Below are 20,404 nucleotides of genomic sequence, written 5' to 3'. Positions count from 1 at the left end.
ACAAATTGACTTAATGTTATATTGAGTTTTAAAGTCACTACATTAAAAGCTATTTTTAAATGCAAGTGTTTCGAGTTATGTTTCGCAATGTTAACGCAGAAGATTGAATAATGAATATTGAATGTCCTAAGCATATGTATACATAAGTATCTTACTGTGTGGTGATCTTAGCAGGTAAGTACGATTTTATACAAGTAATAATCCGTGTTCATTGCTAACCAAGATTAAAGATTCAAGAGTCGTAAAGTATCTAACTAGGTACTACACCAAGTGCATCATTAATCAATTTAATCATGCCTTCAGTGCAGGATTAAATGAATGTTAAGTAATGTCTCAAGCAATTTATGTCCTTAAGTAAACTACAAAAATATTATCAAATAATGTAAAATTTAAAATGCGCGCAGTTTGAAATTGCTTTAACTTTCGTGTGCTCGGTTATTTTTGTCGATCGTCTCTGGTTGAAGACGGGCTACATTATGCAATTGCTTATCCAGGACTGCATGTATTCATATAGGAAGGTGTTGGTATATTCATTCATAGGTACAAGATATTGTACGATCAGTGGCGTAGCTAGGTAATCAAGAGTCCTGGTGCAAATAAAAAATGGGGCTTCACTATTATATTAACACGTTGAGTGCGAAACCAGATCGAAAAGACCTGGTTCGTATCTCGCTTGCAGTGCGGCTATGAAAAGTATAGACTTCTCTATCTTGCGAAAGACATAACTTTAATTTGGTTCGGTGGACGAAAGAGACGGATGTATATCTAAGATGTGTTATTATATTAGAGTCCAATGGTGTACCTACCTTAATAACCAGGTTTTTTTGACTTGGTAGCGCACTGAAGATATAGAGTTTTAATCACAGTGCGGGACCAGGTCAAATCTATCTTGTACTCCACGCACCTTAAACCGCACCCTGCGATAGCTCCGCGCGGCCAGTGTTGTGAACGCATTCGATAAAACGCACGCGTCGTTGACAACATGGCGTCGAGGGCGAAGCGATGTCACAATTAAATTAATTTGAAGTACGACAGTTATGATGGATTAATTAATCAGAGACAGGTAAGTCTTTAACACAATTTAACTAAGTAAATATAAGTTGTTATATTTTACGTACCTACCTATTCTTCTGTTAATTTCAATATTATTGTGTTGTTTCTAACAATCTAAAAATAAGTGAAGTGGTGGAGGGAAGTAATACTGGAGTTGTTATTTGGGACAGCTCTTGTTAATGCCTGGAGGGTACAACGGCCAACCCAAGTGGCCAAGTGCGGAAAGGGCCCGGGAATAAGAAGAAGAAGAAGAAGAAATGATCCATTTATAATTCAATTAATAATGGGAATAAAATACCAAAGCTCCAATTTGTGGAAAAAGTTATCGCAGCTCTATCAGAAAAGGACGTTGACAATAATTCAATGTAACTGACGACGAAAACACTCACACAACAAACATTCATACAAATATTCAAAATTCATACAAACATACATACATCCATACATACATACACAAATATAAACGCAAACAAACATACAAGCATACCTATACAAATTCACAAGCAGGCACGCATACTACACTACACTACACGTTTCTCACATAACACCATGCAATATTTTTCATAATAAAGTTATCGTTCCAGAACCGGTACCAAAAGCTAACAAGCATCATCTGGTGAAGGGTTCAAAGAACAAGAATTGTGTTGTGAATTGTGAAGAAAATGACATGAGAAGCTCTGAACCTTTATAACAAGTCGCGAAGCCGATAGAAAATAAAAAAAGTTATCACAGAATGTGCTGCATGTAAGATAAATCTTTTGTTCGGACTGTTTTAATGAGAAACATTAAACTGTAAAAGTTTTTACCTACATTAAAATTAAATTAAAATCATCGATATTATTACTTTACATCCCTAGAATATGCACAAATCTTCCCGTGTTCAGTGCGGCACCGGGTGCATAAAACCCTGTATTTTATTATTGCTATACATTCAAAACTAAAAGGGCTGTTTACGTACGCCTTTAGATTTATGTCAATCAATTCATCATTTATGATATTCAAAGCAAAAAATCCATAAATAATTGGATTTGAAGCAAAAAACATGATTTTAGTTTCTATAGCGATACTGGGTGTAAAACGCCCGGTACCGCCATAATGGTAGTTTTACCTCCGGGTCTTTTACACCTGGTACCGCAGGAACTGAAATAATAGAAAAATCCCTGCCGCATTGAACGTGTTAACTGGTTAGGTTTTATTAGATGGCAGCGGTAACGTAGGAGACGACGGCAGGGCTACACCTCAGGCGACTATTCATATCTATAATAGGGATCATGACAGTTTTTTAAATTGTATATAAATTAAGAGTATGCTAATAGTAAATTTTATAAAAGGAACATGGTATCTGCGATCTTTCGGAGCTACAGGGATTTAAAGGGTCAGATTTGCGGCGCTGCCGCGGATCCCTGAAAAACGCCCCATACAAAATGGCACGAACTAATGACGTCGTAGGTAATGTAATGATCCTTAGATTTGTATATGCGTTCAAACAAAATTACTAATATCTTTGTTATATTATGTGCGTTTTTGTTTAAAGCTCATTATTAAAAAATGACACATTTAATAAAAGCAAGCTAAAACTGTATGAATTTTCATCTAATTACGATAAAAGATTTTTAATGGATTTTAAAATATTATAATCTCATTTATTTTGCAAATATCCAAACAATCTTTGCTTTTTATGTATAAATTAGTTAACATTGACCTTATATACCCGAATGTATCATAAAAATTAATATATTCAACCATTCATCATCTCCATTCTATAGATAGTACTTGTAGATACTAATAAATCTGCTTATTCATGGTAAATAATTCAATGTTTTTTTACAACAATACCAAATATGTTTATCGTCGTTACTCGTAATCTTCGCCGGGTCGTAAACTTATGACCGAGAGATAAATTTAGCGCCTTACATAACGTGATAATGGATACATTATCTCTTCACAACAGTAAACCGACGCACTGTCACTTGTTATTGTTTATTTCGTCCAATTAGATACATTCAGTATTGGATTTTAAAAGATACCATACCTATAGCGAGAAGGTAGTTTTAAGTTTTATTTGTTCTTAAAGATAGTGCCACCTGTCACGGAAGTTTGGAAGATATTGTAAGTACCTAATATGTATTTTAAAATCTAATATATAAAATTTTCGTTTCGTTAGTTAAAGACTAGCAATATGGGTACCTATTTGTCAAATCAGGATATTTTTCATTGAATGACTGCAATTTCACCTAATGCTACTAAGGAGTCGCTACCAGCGTAGGTATCTATACTGTGTGAGACAATAAATGCCATATACCTACATACTTGACAGCTACGTATCTTAGAGCCCCCGCTCACTTGCAACTTTTAGTTGGCCGACTTAGACGGCCGATTATAAAACAGGTATAGCGATGTATGACAGCCCGCACATCTGTCCAACTAAAATACGCACAATTAGAAAGTCGTCCAACTATCGGTCAATTAAAAATTGTCAACCTTCCGTTCTTGGCGACCGCGAGACCCACTGCTTAGTATGAATTTATATGGGGCACTAAACAAAGCCCGAGACCGCGACGCGCGACCACTTTTGTTTTAGTGCTCCATATAAATCCATACTAAGCACTGGGTCGTGCGACCCGGTGGCGGTCACTAAGATCAGAATGCTACTCTTACAGTTACGGGTCTCTTTACGCTCTTACAGCCAATTAAATTGCAATTCAACATAACTGTACACTTTTACTAAATAATATTGTTTAAATCTGTAACGTTTTAAAGCAAAACTCTCAAAACTTTAAGTTTTCTCAAGCAAAACTCGAAACACGAAATAATTATCTGCCACCAATAACAGTACAGTACAGTGACAGTTAGGTTTATCTACCTGCAGATTTTTTGCTGTTTTTTTGTCATTATTGGTAGTCTTTACAGACCAATTTGAATTTTTATTAGGATTGCTTTTATATTTTCGTACTTTATTTAATCTATACTTATAATAAATCTATAGAGAAGTAAATTCTGTATATTAATGTAGTGGTCGATACTGATGCTGATGATAAATTTTTGTCGGTCTGTATGTTCGATAAAGAAACAAAAACTACTCAATGGATTTTAACAAAACTGGGTACAATTATTCTTCATACTCGTGGGCAGGTTATAGTATATACATATACTTTTCATCACTCTAGGATAAATGTGCAAATGTTGAGAAAACAGGAGAAGTTACTCCATTTTTACAGCGATACTACTGTAAGGGCTGGATTAAAGAGGTCTAAGGGCAGACGAAGTCGCGGGCGTCTGCTATTTAAATAATAAGATAAGATATTTGAAAGTAACGTTTTTGATATATGTAGATAAATACGAGTATATAAATGTCCTTTTCAGATACTAGCAACTGAAAATGGCTTCCCACAAGCTGATCACGAAGAAAGTCATAAACTCCCCAGAGACGTGTGTCGATGACAACTTGCGCGGTGTGGTGGCGTTGTATCCCAATCTACATCTACACCCTAAACATCGGGTAGTCACTTTAAAAAGAAAGGTAACTGCAGGCTTTAACTGGTGTACGATGACAAAGGCTTTAGACATTGTGGACGTATCTATCCAACCCATTGAGAGCCGATTGATAGGGCGTATAGTTCTCACTGATGATCATTTTTCGCTCATTATTATTATCGATTGATAGGGAGTATTAGTAATAGTAATGGTTTTGAACATCAGGTGGGCCTTTTGTCTAATCTATAGGTACTAATATTATAAAGCTGCAGAGTTTATTTGGTTGAACGCGCTAATCTTAAAAACTACTGGTCCGATTTGAAAAATTCTTTCAGTGTTAGATAGCTCATTTATCGAGGAAGGCTATGTGCTTTATATTATCCCCGTACTCCTATGGGGACGGGAACCACGCGGCGTCAGCTAGTCTCTTTATTATATTTATTAAAAAGTCCCTTTTAGTCCCTGCTCATTGTCTACTTATGCATGAAATCCTGCTGCTTAACTCCTTTACTAGGTTCAGTAAAAAAAGGGGCATCACAGAAGATATTCATTAATATGCACAATTCTAATATGTAGGTACGCTTCATTTCAGAGTGATTCTGGTAGAGTAGCAGTTCTTAGTGGAGGTGGATCTGGACATGAACCGTTTGCAGCAGGTAGGATACCTTAATGAAAACCACTATCATTATGTCCAAGATAATAAGATATTGTTTATGCCAGATATTCCATAAAAGGTTTTACAATTTGTCATTAATGGGAGTAGATATATTGAATATAATAATCTATACTTCTAATAAATCTGTAGAGAGGTCAATTCTGTACATGAAATATATTTCCAAAAGAACTATCAGGGGGTGATTAGTGGTCGATACTGATGACAAAAATGCAATCAGTAAAATTTTTGTCTGTCTGTCTGTCTGTCTGTCTGTATGTTCTTTATAGAAACAAAAACTACTCGACGGATTTTAACGAAACTTTATACAAATATTCTTCATACTCCTGGGCAGGTTATAGTATACTTTTCATCACGCTACGATGAATAGAAGCAGAGCAGTGAAGGGAAATGTTGGGAAAACGGGAGATGGTACTCAATTTTTTAAGCTTTCGCCGCGTGGTATGTTCGTTATTGAAACAAAAACTTCTCGACGGATTTTAACGAAACTTGGTACAATTATTTTTCATGCTCCTGGGCAGGCTATAGTAGGTATACTTTTCATCACGCTACGATCAATAGGATCAGAGCAGTGAAGGGAAATGTTGGGAAAACGGGAGAAGTTACTTAATTTTTTAGGCTTCTGTCGCGTGTGCAGCCTTAATGGGTAGGGTAGGGGAAGGATAGGTAGGATAGGGTAGGGAAGGAGTAGAGTAGGGCAGGGTAGGGGTTGGGTAGGGGTAGTTAAAAGTTTACATGTACCTTCACGCGGACGAAGTCGCGGGCGTCCGCTAGTGATAAATAATATTATCATTTATATCAATAAAAGCTATCCAAATATTTTGTACACAATCTGACCAAGTTTACTTAATAGAAGTAACAGGTACCTAAGTGCGACTAAAGGCCGTGGTTTTTGGGAGCTCTAACTTATTAGTTTATGGCCATCAATGGACGTCCATTGACTAATGATGATGATGACGAGGTAAACTGTTTTTTTCCAAGGTCCAATCTAACAAAATTATAAAAATTGCTTCACTTTTCAGCGGGAAAACGTAGCTTACGTACATTTAGATACATAATGGAATTTGTTGAATTTCGTATTTGTAGTGTTGGTAATTAGTACCTATAGAATAACTATTCTGTGCAGGTTTTATAGGAGACGGCATGCTTTCTGGAGCAGTGGCTGGAGGCGTCTTCGCATCGCCACCAACAGCCAATGTCCTCTACGCGATTGCACAACTTTACAAGTATAATTCAGGTAAGATTGTAGAATATCCTTAATTAAATACTTAGACTTCTTAGAAGATAAGCTGATGGTCAAGAAAATTTAATGATCATTATTTTGTGTTTGCAGGTGGTGTTTTAGTATTTTGCGGTAACTACACTGGCGATCGATTAAATTTTGGAAAAGCAACTGAAAAAGCTAAAATAGCAGGCATTAAGGTGCGTAGATTCGACGAGGTCTGAGTATCCAACATCTTAAGTTAAAATAAAATTTTAATACATTTGTATATCTGTCTGTAAATTAATTATCACGTGTCTCAGACGGTGAAGAAAAAACATCGTGAGGAAACCTGCATACCACAGAATTTTCCTAATTCTCTGCGTGTGTGAAGTCTGCCAATCCGCATTGGGCCATTGTGGTGGACTATTGGCCTAACCCCTCTCATTCTGAGAGGAGACTCAGCTTAGCAGTAAGCCGAATATGGGTGTGTTATGCTAACCTTACAAGTGCCAGCCCAGGTATAAATCATCTTTAAATGTTTTTAGACGGAGCTATTCTTCGTAGGCGAAGACGTAGCATCTAGCCATAATAAGACTGGGGGCAGAGGAATGTGCGGCGAAGTCTTCCTTTTCAAGGTTAGAAGTTGTTTTACTGATATGGAAATAAATAGAGCAAGGAAATGATTATTAACATAAAGATACAAGTAAATCTGTTCACAGATTCTGGGTGCCATGTCTGCGAAGGGATACGACTTGTCTTCAATGCACAACACTCTTGCGGAAGTAACTAAGAATATGGCGACTCTTGGAGTATGTTTCAGCGCTTGTTCTTTGCCAGGTTAGCATTCTGTATACCATTTCCAACCTGAATATAACTATAACCGGTATTATTAAGTTAAGAGACTGGTTATGGATAGTTGGATGGTGTGGTGAGGTGGTGACAGGGAGAGGGCTAGGGGATATAGAGCTTATTGCACATCATACTGTTACAATAAGAGTTGGCGGGCCCTGAAAAGAAAAGAAAAGAAAAGGTAAGGTCAGAAACGTCACAGCAACGTTTTAGAACGTAGGTATAAATGTAAACTAGATGTACTGTCTGCATTTACTCTCTTACAATCATAATTGTCATGGTTTGTCCTTTTCAGGCCAACCACCTCTGTTTGAGATAGCGCCTAATGAAATGGAGTTAGGCGCCGGGGTCCATGGGGAAGCGGGTATTGAGAAACTGAAAATGGGCACAGCTAAAGAAATTGTGGCGTTAATATTGGATAAGGTATACCCATGGTCTGTTTAAGAATTGAATCTTATAGTCATACTTTGATCTTAAGCTTTGATAAGGGGCATATTACAGCAATAGATAACTTTGAGATACGAGTATTGTAGCAATATTTAACGTCGCATCCTCAGAGTATTAAATTTTCTCTTCCGAGATTGCATCGAAATATGTAGGTACGGCAGTTTGTTGGTGCAAATGTTTTTTTTGTATTATCTAGAGTAGATTTCATCTTTCAACTATCAAAGACCATATAAGTTTTACAATACAAGGTATTTTACTTCCTAAGTCTATGATTTATAACTATGAATATTTTACAAATCTATCTTTTAGATAATAGCTCATCTTAAGCTCGGCGCCGGCAACAGGGTTGCAGTCATGATAAACAATATGGGAGGCACCTCGCTCATGGAAATCAATATTATCGCAGCCGAAATCAAGGACTACTTAGGTTTGATTTTGATCATTTTGTATTTTAGACGTTAAGAAAAGTCACAAATGGTAAAAATATGTCTACATAAAGAAATTGAAATAACCACAATATTTTAGGACTGTTCTGAAACTTACTGGACTTTGCTTTTAATTCACAGATCAAAAACGCATAAAAACGGAACGAATGATCTCCGGTCACCTTAAGACTTCCTTAGAGATGCAGGGCTTCCAAATTTGCCTCCTACATCTGAACAAAGAGCATGGCGATCTTTGGTTAGAACTACTTGATGCACCTACAGAAGCAATTGGCTGGACTGGTGGTATAATGTCCGTGAGGGATGGTGATGAAGTATATGGTGATGATGAAACGTTATTGCAGGGTGATGGGCGAAAGGTAATTATGGCGAAAATGTTCACATTATGAAAGGAGATGACCCATGATTGCCCCAGGCGGTATGAAAAATATAACCAATAACCTCTTCCATCATGTGGGAAAACCAACCCAAAGGTAAAAGTTACCGTGACGCTTTATTATTTTTTTCTGGGGCAAACAATGTATGAACAGTGGGTAATCTCCTTTGCTAGGAATTCTTTGGTAATGGGCTAAATTGACAAAAAGTAATCTTGTGTGTATTTAGAAAGTATCCGGTCCATCTTTGTCAGTGAGTGAGCAAGAAATACTTCGCGGCAGCTTACAAGCAGCTGCGCAAGAGTTGGTCAAGAATGAAGAGTTGCTCAACAGGCTGGATTCAGGCTGTGGGGACGGCGATTGTGGAATTACGCTTAAGAAATTCGGAAAAGGTAAATAGACAAATTGCTTGTATAAATATTAATTTTTACCTAAATACTGAAGATATAAGATCGTGCTGGAGTTTGCATACCTGACTATTATCTGTATAGTACCAAGATCGGTATAGTTTGTCAATTTGCACTTGACTAATAAATGCCAAACTCCATGAGGGATGTGAGCAATGGAAATTATCAGTGGACTGTCTAAGTATTCAAATATTCAGGAGACTGGTGTCAGCTAATAAATGGTGGTGGAAATATTTTTCAGATCGCACAATCGCAAACGCTTCGAAGACAAAAAAAATGTATGGTAATGACATTTGCTATCGACAGGTCGTTTGATCACGATCTTTCATTCCCATACAATTTTCTAGTTTCGAAGCGTTTGCTTTCTTAGAAAGAGAATCGACTTGCCACTTGGCTGCAGGGGCAGATTCCAGATTATAAAGGAATTAATAACTCTTGCTTAACTTTCGAATATACTCTTTTCCTTAAACTTCAGTAATTTCGATCTGTAATTCTGAAGTCATAGTACTTAACTTAACCTTGACATCGGAAACTGGATATTCTAGAGGGTGTCTTAATTAATTTTATAAAAGTGATGAACCTAAGAATTTGTTCTAGCAACATTTTAAAACAGTGTTGTATTTGACTTTCAGCGGTATTATCATACCTAGACACAGCTTCTTTGGAATACCCATCGAACGTCATATGGGAATTATCAGAGTTGGCTGAAACTGACATGGGAGGCACTTCGGGAGGAATATACAGTTTAGGCCTCGCTGCAGCGTCGCAATCTTTAGCTAAGTATGTCCCCTTGTCCAATATACAACTAAAGGTTTAATATGGTTTTAGAAAACAATCTAATAACTGTCAAAATACAGCATAAACCTCAGTAATTTTCATTTTTAAAACATGTAAAATAGAAAACAAATAAAAGCGAACGATAAACAGTTTCTTACAGTTACGCTTTTTCGCGAAACTTTGGATCTAAGTTATTGTTTTCTTAGGGTGTACCTAGAAATGTTGTCAAGAATCACAGCCAAGAATGATATGATAAAGTAATATTTTCTATTCTATTTTACATTGTTGTTATTTTTGTGTTTAATAAAGTTGATAATTTTACGGTTTGTTTTAAATTCCAGTTGTACATCAAACGATAGACATACTTGGCTAGCAGCGTGGGAGAGTGCAATGCGAGCAATCACTAAATACGGCGGCGCTGAACCGGGCGACAGGACCATGGTACGCATCCTGTGACACTAACATGCGACCAATGCGACGAGAAAATAGACAAAACGTCGTCCAATGGCGGCGGAGCTACCCCAGTACCATCTATTTCGTACCAACGCAATGAAAGAGATAGTGTTATTTCCGGTTGCACAGCCATTGGTTGAATTTTCTCTATTCCTCGTCACGAGATTATCTCGTTGGTCGCATGTACTCATTAGATATAAGTAAAGCTAGATAACAATATACATGCAAGATTTTTAATAGTTGGAACTTTTCTCAAAGCCAAAAAACTGTGTAGATTCAAAAGTTATTGTTTAAATGGTCTTTAATCTCCTACAAATTAATCTGCAAATAGCAGCTTTAGTATGCTTATAAATTAGTTTTGAGCTATTGAGCTTGAATATCTGTGGCGAAATTCGAGCCATAGATATTTTTAATCAAGTTTTAATTAAGATCTATTCGAACTTTTTATGCCGACAAGCGTTAGACGTATCGATTTAGGGGCCCTAGAATTTGCAATTCAGAGGGGATGACACCAAACGGCTGTAAACAGTACGAGACTCGCGGATGCAGTTACATCTTTCAGTCTAAAATATAGTCAGAAGTTTTGCAATGCTTTCAATGTTGTATGTAGTCTTGTTATATTCCAGCTCGACACATTACACGCGGCGGCATTGGTGTACAAAGATAACTTGAAGGCTGACCTCAAAACTGCTCTCAAGAAGACAGTGGAAGCTGCTGAGAATGGCTCTAAAGCCACCGCTACAATGACCGCAAGGTATTAATATAAAATCACCAAGTTGAAAAAATTGCAAAATTTGAACAATATGAGATAAAACCGCGAAAGTTTAATTTATTAATGACAAAATGGAAGCAATTAGATTCACCTTTACTTTATTTTAGACTAGCGGACGCCCGCGACTTCGTCCGCGTGAAAGTCGTTGTAAACTTTCAACTACCCCTATCCTACCCTACCCTACCTCTACCCTACCCTATCCCAACCCTACCCCTACCCTACCACTACCCTACCCTACCCTACCCCTACCCTACACTACTCCTACCCTACCCAGCCCTACCCCTACCCTACTCATTAAGGCTGCACTTCTTTATTTATTTCCTCCCCCCCCCCCCCCCGCGAGTCGCATCGAGCGCGGCAACCGTTACACAAAAATAATCCATATAGCATGAATTAGTATTCACGCGCGATGGCTTAGCGTATTTCTTGTATAACTTTGGTGTTTCTTTACCGATTTTTATGATTCTTTTTTTAATGAATAGGTAATAATGTTAACTTTTTTAGTTAGGGATGAGTGATGAGTATTATAAACATAAGAGTAGACAAATATAATTAGAAAGCTCCGAACTGCTAAGCTATCGGGAGTTACACGTGTTATTGTGAGTCAACCATAAAAGATAGACATATATATGCTGTTGTGTTTTTATAGAAAATTTTAAGGAAAACATTTCCGTCATACATGATTTCCATGTATCTTTAACCATTAAGGCTGTACACGCGACGGAAGCTTAAAAAATTGAGTAACTTCTCCCGTTTTCTCAACATTTCTCTTCACTGCTCTGCTCCTATTGACCGTAGCGTAATGAAAAGTATACTATAACCTGCCCAGGAGTATGTAGAATAATTGTACCAAGTTTCGTTAAAATCCGTCCAGTAGTTTTTGTTTCTATAAAGAACATACAGACAGACAGACAGACAGACAAAAATTTTACTGATTGCATTTTTGGCACCAGTATCGATCACTAATCACCCCCTGATAGTTAATTTGGAAATATATTTCATGTACAGAATTGACCTCTCTACAGATTTATTATAAGTATAGATGATATTACCAAAGGGATTGCTAATACTCTTGCCAGCCCTTCTCCGTATATTTTGCCTTCCACACTGATGGCATAGTTAACAAAGAATTAAACCTGACTCTACATAGAATAAATTTGATTTGAAAATCTGCCAAAAAATTGAGATGTCTTGTATGATTGTGTAATATAAAGTTTATATAAATGCATTCATCACGGAATCTCGAAAACCCCTTGACGTCCGAAATTTGGCAGGGAGGGAGTCTATAGTTAGTAGACCGCTAAGATCCGATTCCTCAGGGTGTGGGTTCGAATCCGGTCCGGGGCATGCACCTCCATCTACGCAGTTGTGTGCATTTTAAGAAATAAAATATCACGTGTCTCAAACGGTGAAGGAAAAACATCGTGAGGAAACCTGCATACCAGAGAATTTTCTTAATTCTCTGCGTGTGTGAAGTCTGCCAATCCGCATTGGGCCAGCGTGGTGGACTATTGGCCTAACCCCTCTCATTCTGAGAGGAAACTCGAGCTCAGCAGTGAGGCGTATAGGGGTTGATAATGATTATCCGCTAAGGCGGACGAAGTCGCGGGCTTCCGCTAGTAATGTGATATTAGTAGGATGATAGTTTTATTTATTTCTGTTATTATTATTTTGTTCAGAGCGGGCCGAGCATCCTACGTGGCAAGTGGTTACGTCAACGACGAGGACGCGGGCGCGCGGGCGGTCGCGATTTGGCTACACGCAATGTTGGACTATATTTCTAATAAGAATTAGATTCAAATTGTATTGAAATCAAATTAAACTAACAAGGCAAATAGAAATGGCTATTCACTCTAAATTATAGGAACAATGGGGTTGATGACTAGGTTTGAATAAATTGATTTTTATGATACATTCGGGTAAATAAGGTCAATGTTAACTAATTTATACAAAAAAAGCAAAGAATGTCTGGATATTTGCAAAATAAATAAGATTATAAAATTTCAAAATCTATCAAATTTTTTTTATCGTAATTAGATAAAAATTCGTTCAGTTTTAGCTTCCTTACATTAAATGTGAATTTTCCAATAAATGAACTATAAACATAAACGCACAAATAATAAAGATATAAGTGATTTTGTTTGAACGCCCATACAAATCTAACGATCAGCGAGCCAACGACGTCACTAGTTCGAGCCATTTTGTATGTGCGGAAAAACCAAGTAGGTATAGTGCGACACAAAAGACTAGAATAATAAATGAGGGCGCTGAAGTCACTTATTGTCATTCTTATGGTAACTTTGTCTTCTGTCATCAACTTAGGACTACCACTACCTTGATACTTGATAATAATAATTAATAGTTTGTTCTCTACGTAGGTAATAGTATGTTATTTATCTGTTCAAGATAATATTAGGTACTATCTAACATAGGTATTAATGAATATATTTTGAAATACATCACTATTCAGCCCGAGCATCATTTTATAGGTACTGTGATAGCTGATTTTATGATTTACATTTATTAAATTTAAAATAAAGTAGATACATCTCATCTAAATAAATGACATTTATTGTATTCGTCTGGTAATTATATGTATTAAAATATTGACCGTAACTGGAAACTTTATATTGAGAGTAGCATTTCCGTTTCCGTCGATTTCATACCAGTTTTCGTACTTTTATTGACGTCACGTCGGGCTATGTGGCGCCACCTGGCGGTGTCGGGCTCGGGAAGTTTCGTAAATCGCTGAGCGCGACTTTAGCTCATTGGCGTTTTGTTTACCGTCGAAGCAACATCTTGCAATCAGTTGGTACCCGACATTGCAAGATAAAGTGTAATAAGTGAAGTGAATTCGCTGTGAGTACTTTATATTTTATTACGTTGTAATACGTTGTAATTATTACGTTGTAACATACAACGTTAATGTAATTAACGTTAAATTATGTAAAAATTTCAAATTTCATTTGAAAATAGTACGTGATCATTATTTTAACGGTTTTTCCGTTCGGATCACTACTTCATGTGTTTGAAAGTCTTGCTTTTTTGCAAATGTTTTCGTACTTGCATGTAATAATATTTTCTTTGTAGTTATTTTTCAACAGTTAAAATAGTATTAAAAGTGGCGGGGCCCAGCGGGCTTCCTAAAAATGTGAACTCAGAAACCAAAGTGAAGGTTCTAGCAATAGACTGTTGTCTAACATATATACTGCAAAACGAACGCGTGGCCAATGGCTTTCGTTTCAGAGGCATAAATTACGAATGCTCGAAGACAAGTTAGACAAAGAGTTTTTGGAAGTTACTCAAACATATTGTTACTCCAATTCAAACCAGCATTGAAAAAAGGTTCACAAATCCCGCCAGAATTTAGCACAGGAATTTTGATTGGATATAAATTATTGGCCTTATAAATCGCCACCCCACGCAGGGGCAAGGCGTAGACACTGTTAACGTCGCTGGACACATTTGCAGTCAAATATAGGTCTAATAGATTACCGCCCCTCGCGGGGGCAAGGTATACACAGTTTTTTAACGTTCCTGGACGTATTTGCAAAACCAACTTACTGAGGAATATTTAAACTTTCTATACCTTATAGAAAGTTTAAATATTCCTAGACGTATTTGCACAGTCAAATACCGGACTAATAGATTACCGCCCCGCATGGGGACAAGGTTATAGAAAGTGTTAACATTCCTAGACGTATTTCCAGTCAAATACTGAGGATCGCCGCCTCTCGCATGGGCAAGGCACGAATAGTGTTGAAATTTCATCACGTAGAACACACAACACGGAATATACATACAATGCGCAAACGCTCATGCACAGCCATGCTTGCATGATAATTACAACCCACCCTCGCGGGGTGTTTATCTCTTTATATAAATTATTCAAATACCGGTGTCCTTGATCGCCACCGTCGCGGGCGTATGCATGGAGAGTAATGTTCCATCGCGTGGAACATACAACACGGAATATACATATCTGTAATGCGCACACGTTCATGCACAGCCTTGCTTGCATGATCAATACAATCCACCCTCGCGGGGTGTTTATCAACGATGTATGGATACGAATATCTTATCTATCTATATAAATTATTCAAATACCCTTGTCGATGTCGTGTGTGTGTGATCGCCACCCCTCGCGAGGGTAATGTAATTTCATGGTAATGCATGAAAAATGTTAAGATTCCATCGCTTGGAACGCTTGCGCAACCTTGCTTGTATGATCATTATAATCCACTCTCGCAGGGTGTTTATCAGCAATGTACAAGAAACTAATGTCCTAAAGCCCTTGCAGGCTGACTCACTATCTTTTACGTTTGCTAGTTGACATATACAAAATTGAGTTTCTATGTAAAAATGTCATTTATTGCTTACTCGTGAATATCCCACAGTAGGTAAATGACATTTTTCCAATTGATATAGGTTGATAATAAAGACCAAAATAGTGAATAGGCCAACTAGATTTGTAACCAATGGGTGAATTAATTACTTTGTAACAATGGCGTAAAAATCTGATGAATGAAAGCGTCAGATTAAAACATCATGTACATTTTGGTATAGAGGTTAAAGGCAGGAAACTTATTTTTCCGAATACATCAAAGTTTTCTAAAGGTTTTACTGGATGTATACAGTTTATTATTTGCAAAATTTATAACCATACTCCAGGTTTCATAAAACTTAGAAACAAACGAAAAGGTAAAACATATTATGATACCCTCCGTCACCTAGCAAATGTAGAAAAACGCATAAGCGGTAACATATAAATTTCTATTAAAACAAAGGATTCTAAATGAATCCTTTTTCAGGGGCTCGAGGCCCATCAAGGGTATTATGTATGCTTTAAAGTTTAATGCATCCACAAAACATAAAGTATTTTGAGATAGACTTCATTTCAAGCGGTCTTTTTAGCCACCTTTTTCACCACCTTTTCCAATGGGAGAAAATGGTGGCACCAGAAACGTACAGAGGTTGTTATGGGTTAAGTTAATAAATAACAGAAGCTAGTCCAATTTACAATGAGTTTATTTTACAACTACAACTATACAGATACAATTACTTCAATAATACTACTGCTAACTACTTTACTAAAACTAACTACTTGACTACTTAAAACTATGGTTGGACGCCAGGAGAGTTTTGTGGGGTTGTTGTTAATGTTCACAGGCACCCTGCCAGGCCTAATAGTGTTAGCTCATTAGAGCAGACCCTCAGGGATCCGTTTGGAGGATACCTCGTACCGAGAAGGCGTTGCAGTAGGCTACCGACAATAGAACAAAGCATGAATGACAAAATAATATCGAACCTATCGTAGATCTTGCGCATGACTTAACCTACTACTCACCCCGCTAAGCACGATGACAAAACACACCAAAACTAATGAATTTCAAATCACTGAATTGTTCTGCAATTACTCAATCAAAACTAAAAGTAACGTGCTAATTATTTATTGCACTACAAAATGTCAGTACTGTGACACGGAAGCCACCGTGCGTTTCACAGACGACCGTCGCTCCACAGCACCACACCAATATGGCCGAAACAAATTGAATTGCCTTTTGATATACGAGTATTAAATTAGCTGCTTTAATATCACATCAAAATGTCTACTGCTCTCAAATCGATAGGAATAATTTAAAAAAGTACAAATGTGTTATAACAGAAGTGAGGTTTGAACCCGCGGTCGCGATTCCATAGACGTAAGCATTCACGCCGCGGCGCTGTCCGGTCATTACTTATTGTTGTGAAAATGTGCAAGGTACTAGTACAATGTACGTCCTCGTTACGAGATAGAATCACGCGCAGTTTAAAGTACTTATTCATAATATTCCCTCAACACACTAAAAAAAAATTATTAGCTTATTATATATGTATATATTTTTTTTTTTAATTGGTGGCACTCCATGATGGCTTTAAGTCTTTAGCATGCCAAACACCTATCGGTTTGCCATAAATGTTATTTAACTGAAAGACATTTTCGGATAGCTTCTTAATAATAATTGCCTTCTCAAATTTTGGCGCTAATTTAGCCATAAATTTCGCGCCTGCTTTAGATAAAAACTTAGTTCGTCTCCAAACCACGTCCCCTACTTTGAAACTAGCAGTCCTTCTTTTTTCATTGTAAAACCTTGTGCTTTTTTCATGGGCCGTTTTTAGTTTTAATTCCACCTGTTTATATAAACTAGGTCTCGAGTTTAAGTTTGATAAATATTCTTTAGTATCAACGTGAACTAACACATCAGGTGCGAGAGACTGGATTTCAACCGGTGCTTTAGTGAGGTTAACAGGAAAAGATGTTTCGCGACCTAGAAATAACAGTGATGGCGTGTATTCGGTTGCTTCATGAACGGACGTTCGAATGGCGTGAGCAAATTCTTGTAAATGTATGTCCCATTCGTTATGTTTTTTAGAATTAATATATGAAGCTATCATGGTCCCTATTACTCTGTTAACTCGTTCCGTGGGATTGCTTTGAGGATGATAGTTAGGAGTGTACCAAATTTGACTACCATATTTTTGAGCGAGGTCCTTAAATAACAGCGAACCGAATTGTTTTCCATTATCACAGATGATGGCTTTGACTTTGCCAAATAACAAAAACTGATTCTCTAAAATTTCACAAATTTTATCAGCCTTGCCCGTTCTTAGTGGAAATAGCAATGTAAATTTACTAAATAAACATGTTATGACTAAAAGCATCGTGTTGCACCGTTTACTCTTAGGAAACGGGCCCATTAAATCTAATGATATTAACTGCCACGGACTTGTTACTGTTCTATGTTCACCCATATGACCTAAGGGAGGTTTCTGTGATACCTTAACCCTTGCGCATGTATCACATTGTCCTATGTATTCTCTAACGTCCCTTAACATATCATGCCAGAAATAATGTTGTTTAATCCGGAAAAGAGTTTTGCGTACCCCTAAGTGACCTGCTGTAACATCATCATGACAGTGTTTTAATATCTCAATCCGCAAGGTATTTGGAATAACTAATTTCCAGTCATTAATTTTGTCCGGATATTGTTTTAAACAGATTTTCTTATAGAGTAACCCATCTTTAACCATCCAATCATTTCCTTTATTTCGTCCTTCTGTAATCTTAGCTACTTTCATCTTATACCAATCATCTTTATGACTGTCTAAGATTTGTATATCTACGTTCTTAGTGGATGCAACAACATTAACACTCCTGGATAAAGCATCTGGAACGACATTACTCCTACCTGGTCTATGAACGATATCGAAACTAAATTGTTGCAACTTCATAGCCCATCTGCCCAATCTGCCATGCGGATCCTTCATGTTATGCAACGTCTTAAGGGCACTGTGATCTGTCACTACAGTGAAATGTAGGCCATCTATGTAAGGTCTAAATTTTTCAACCGCATAAACTATACTTAGAAGCTCACGTTCTGATGTAGAATATAGCTGTTCCCGATTATTTAACTTTCTACTCAAGTAAGATATTGGTTGATCGACATTATTTATTTTTTGACATAATACAGCACCAATACCTCTATTAGAAGCATCACATTGAATAACAAAGGGTTTTGTAAAATCAGGACACGAAATCACTGGAGTAGATGTAAGTAACGTTTTTAGATTTAAAAATGCTTCATCTGCTTCTTTAGTCCAGACAAATTTTTTATACCTTTTTCCCTTTGTTAAATCATGAAGTGGTGCTGCGATTAATGAAAAATTTTTTACAAATCTTCGGTACCAGCTAGCAATTCCGATAAACCTCTTTAATTCCCTAATATTTTTTGGTCTTGGGAAGTTCATTATAGCTGACACTTTCTCAGGATCTGTGCGTAGACCATCCTTATCTATTATGTAGCCTAAGAATCGTAAGCTAGATCGTGCAAATTTACATTTATCTATATTTACAGTTAAGCCAGCTTCTTTAAGAATGTTCATTACTTGTCTTAAAATTTTTAAATGCTCCTCAAAGTTTTCGGAACAAACCACGATGTCATCAAGATATGTCCAAACTTTTCCTTCAAGAATATGGAATAAAATATCCATTAGCCTTTGCTGAGATTGTGACGCATTAATCAATCCAAATGGCATAACTTTAAAATGGAAAAGACCTCTTTGTGGAATCGCAAACGCAGTTTTTACTTTACTAGATTCCTCAAGTTCTATTTGCCAAAATGCTGATTTTAAGTCAATGGTACTAAGAAATTTTGCGTTACGTAAATTATCTACTATTCCTGAAATTCTTGGCAAGGGATATGTGTCTCTTTTTGTTATTTTGTTAAGCTGTCTACTATCTAAGCAAAGTCTGTTGCTACCATTTCCTTTTTTTACTAAAACAATTGGAGAGCACCAGGGACTATACGAAGGTTCCACTACGTCTTTCTCCAACATGTCATCTAGTTCTCGTTCTATTTCTTTCTTAATTACTGGCGAAAAACTATACTGCTTTTGATATATTGGTTTACAATCTCCCGTGTCTATAAAATGCTTAATTATTTTAGTTCTACCCAGACCATACCCTACATTCGTTCGCATTTCTTCTATAATTTCAGAGAGATCTCGCTGCTGGTCGACATTTAAGTCATCTTTACTTGTAATTGATGCCGCTTTACTATCAATCGTACTAACGACTGGTGTTTGTTCTAATGCTTCCGTTTTGAATCTAAAGGAAATCCCAAATATTTCGAAAAAGTCTTTTCCCAATATTAATTGTTGAGACAAATTGCTCATGAGAAGCATTGTAACATAGTGAAACTGACCATTGAACCTGACTGGTACATCAAAGCGCTGAGTTATGGAATGGCTAGCACCATCTGCAGTTGCAATATGCATTGAATTGATTTTTTGTGTTTTAATGCCCAGACGTTTTAGGATGTCCGCGAAATGTGTATTCACCACAGTGCATGTAGCACCTGAGTCTAACAGACCATTACAGATATAATTTAATATGTCTAATCGTAAGTACGGTCTATTATCATTGTCTTTCTTAAACGTTAAAGCTGACAAACCATTTCGTGACATGCATTTTTGTATATAATTTAACCATTCCTGCCAGTCTTTGCTTGTTTGACGCGGGGAAAGACTCAGCTGGCTGGCTTCGAGCTTTCCCCGTTGCCGTTTCCCTTACAAATACAGTCTTTTAGAGTGAGTCCAAAACGACCGCAGCGGTAGCAAAATAAACGCTGTTTTGGTACAGGGCAAGAACGAAACACATGGCCCGTTTCACGACAATTCCAACATCGCATGTTGACCCCCTGTAAAGTGTTACTCTTTTTAGAGTCTTTTATTTCCGTAAGAGCTGGTGTACTATTGGTAAGTGTTTTATCCGTCTTATATGCTAAATCTGGCTCTAATGAGTTTACTACCGTGTTAGGTTCCTGAAATTTGTCACAGTTTATTTTTGTCCTCTCAATAATTCGCATAACGTTTATGAGATCTGAAATTGAACAAAAGGTATCCCTACATATGGCTCTTTGATAGTACGGTTGTAAAT

At 37.0% G+C, this 20,404-nt stretch overlaps 1 protein-coding gene across 2 annotated transcripts; it reads left to right on the top strand.

Moving 5' to 3' along the window:
- The first annotated feature begins 189 nt into the window (after positions 1 to 189).
- LOC112058166 (triokinase/FMN cyclase) lies at positions 190 to 12,984 on the top strand. Of its 2 annotated transcripts, none has more exons than XM_052883630.1 (15): positions 190 to 346; positions 4,417 to 4,573; positions 5,120 to 5,183; positions 6,327 to 6,437; positions 6,534 to 6,622; positions 6,950 to 7,039; positions 7,124 to 7,241; positions 7,549 to 7,676; positions 8,010 to 8,127; positions 8,267 to 8,502; positions 8,747 to 8,909; positions 9,557 to 9,704; positions 10,043 to 10,142; positions 10,781 to 10,908; positions 12,606 to 12,984. In XM_052883630.1, exons 2-15 carry the CDS (start codon positions 4,433 to 4,435, stop codon positions 12,718 to 12,720), a joined length of 1,749 nt encoding a protein of 582 aa, XP_052739590.1. In that variant the 5' UTR covers positions 190 to 346; positions 4,417 to 4,432; the 3' UTR covers positions 12,721 to 12,984. The 2 variants fall into 2 exon arrangements, with proteins under 2 accessions (XP_052739590.1, XP_023954677.1); XM_024098909.2 differs by lacking the exon at positions 190 to 346 and adding an exon at positions 2,841 to 3,162.
- The last annotated feature ends 7,420 nt before the right edge of the window (positions 12,985 to 20,404 follow it).

This window comes from Bicyclus anynana, chromosome 9 (genome assembly GCF_947172395.1).
Source record: "Bicyclus anynana chromosome 9, ilBicAnyn1.1, whole genome shotgun sequence".
Lineage (NCBI taxonomy): Eukaryota > Metazoa > Arthropoda > Insecta > Lepidoptera > Nymphalidae > Bicyclus > Bicyclus anynana.
This window is presented reverse-complemented; position numbering and strand designations above follow the sequence as displayed.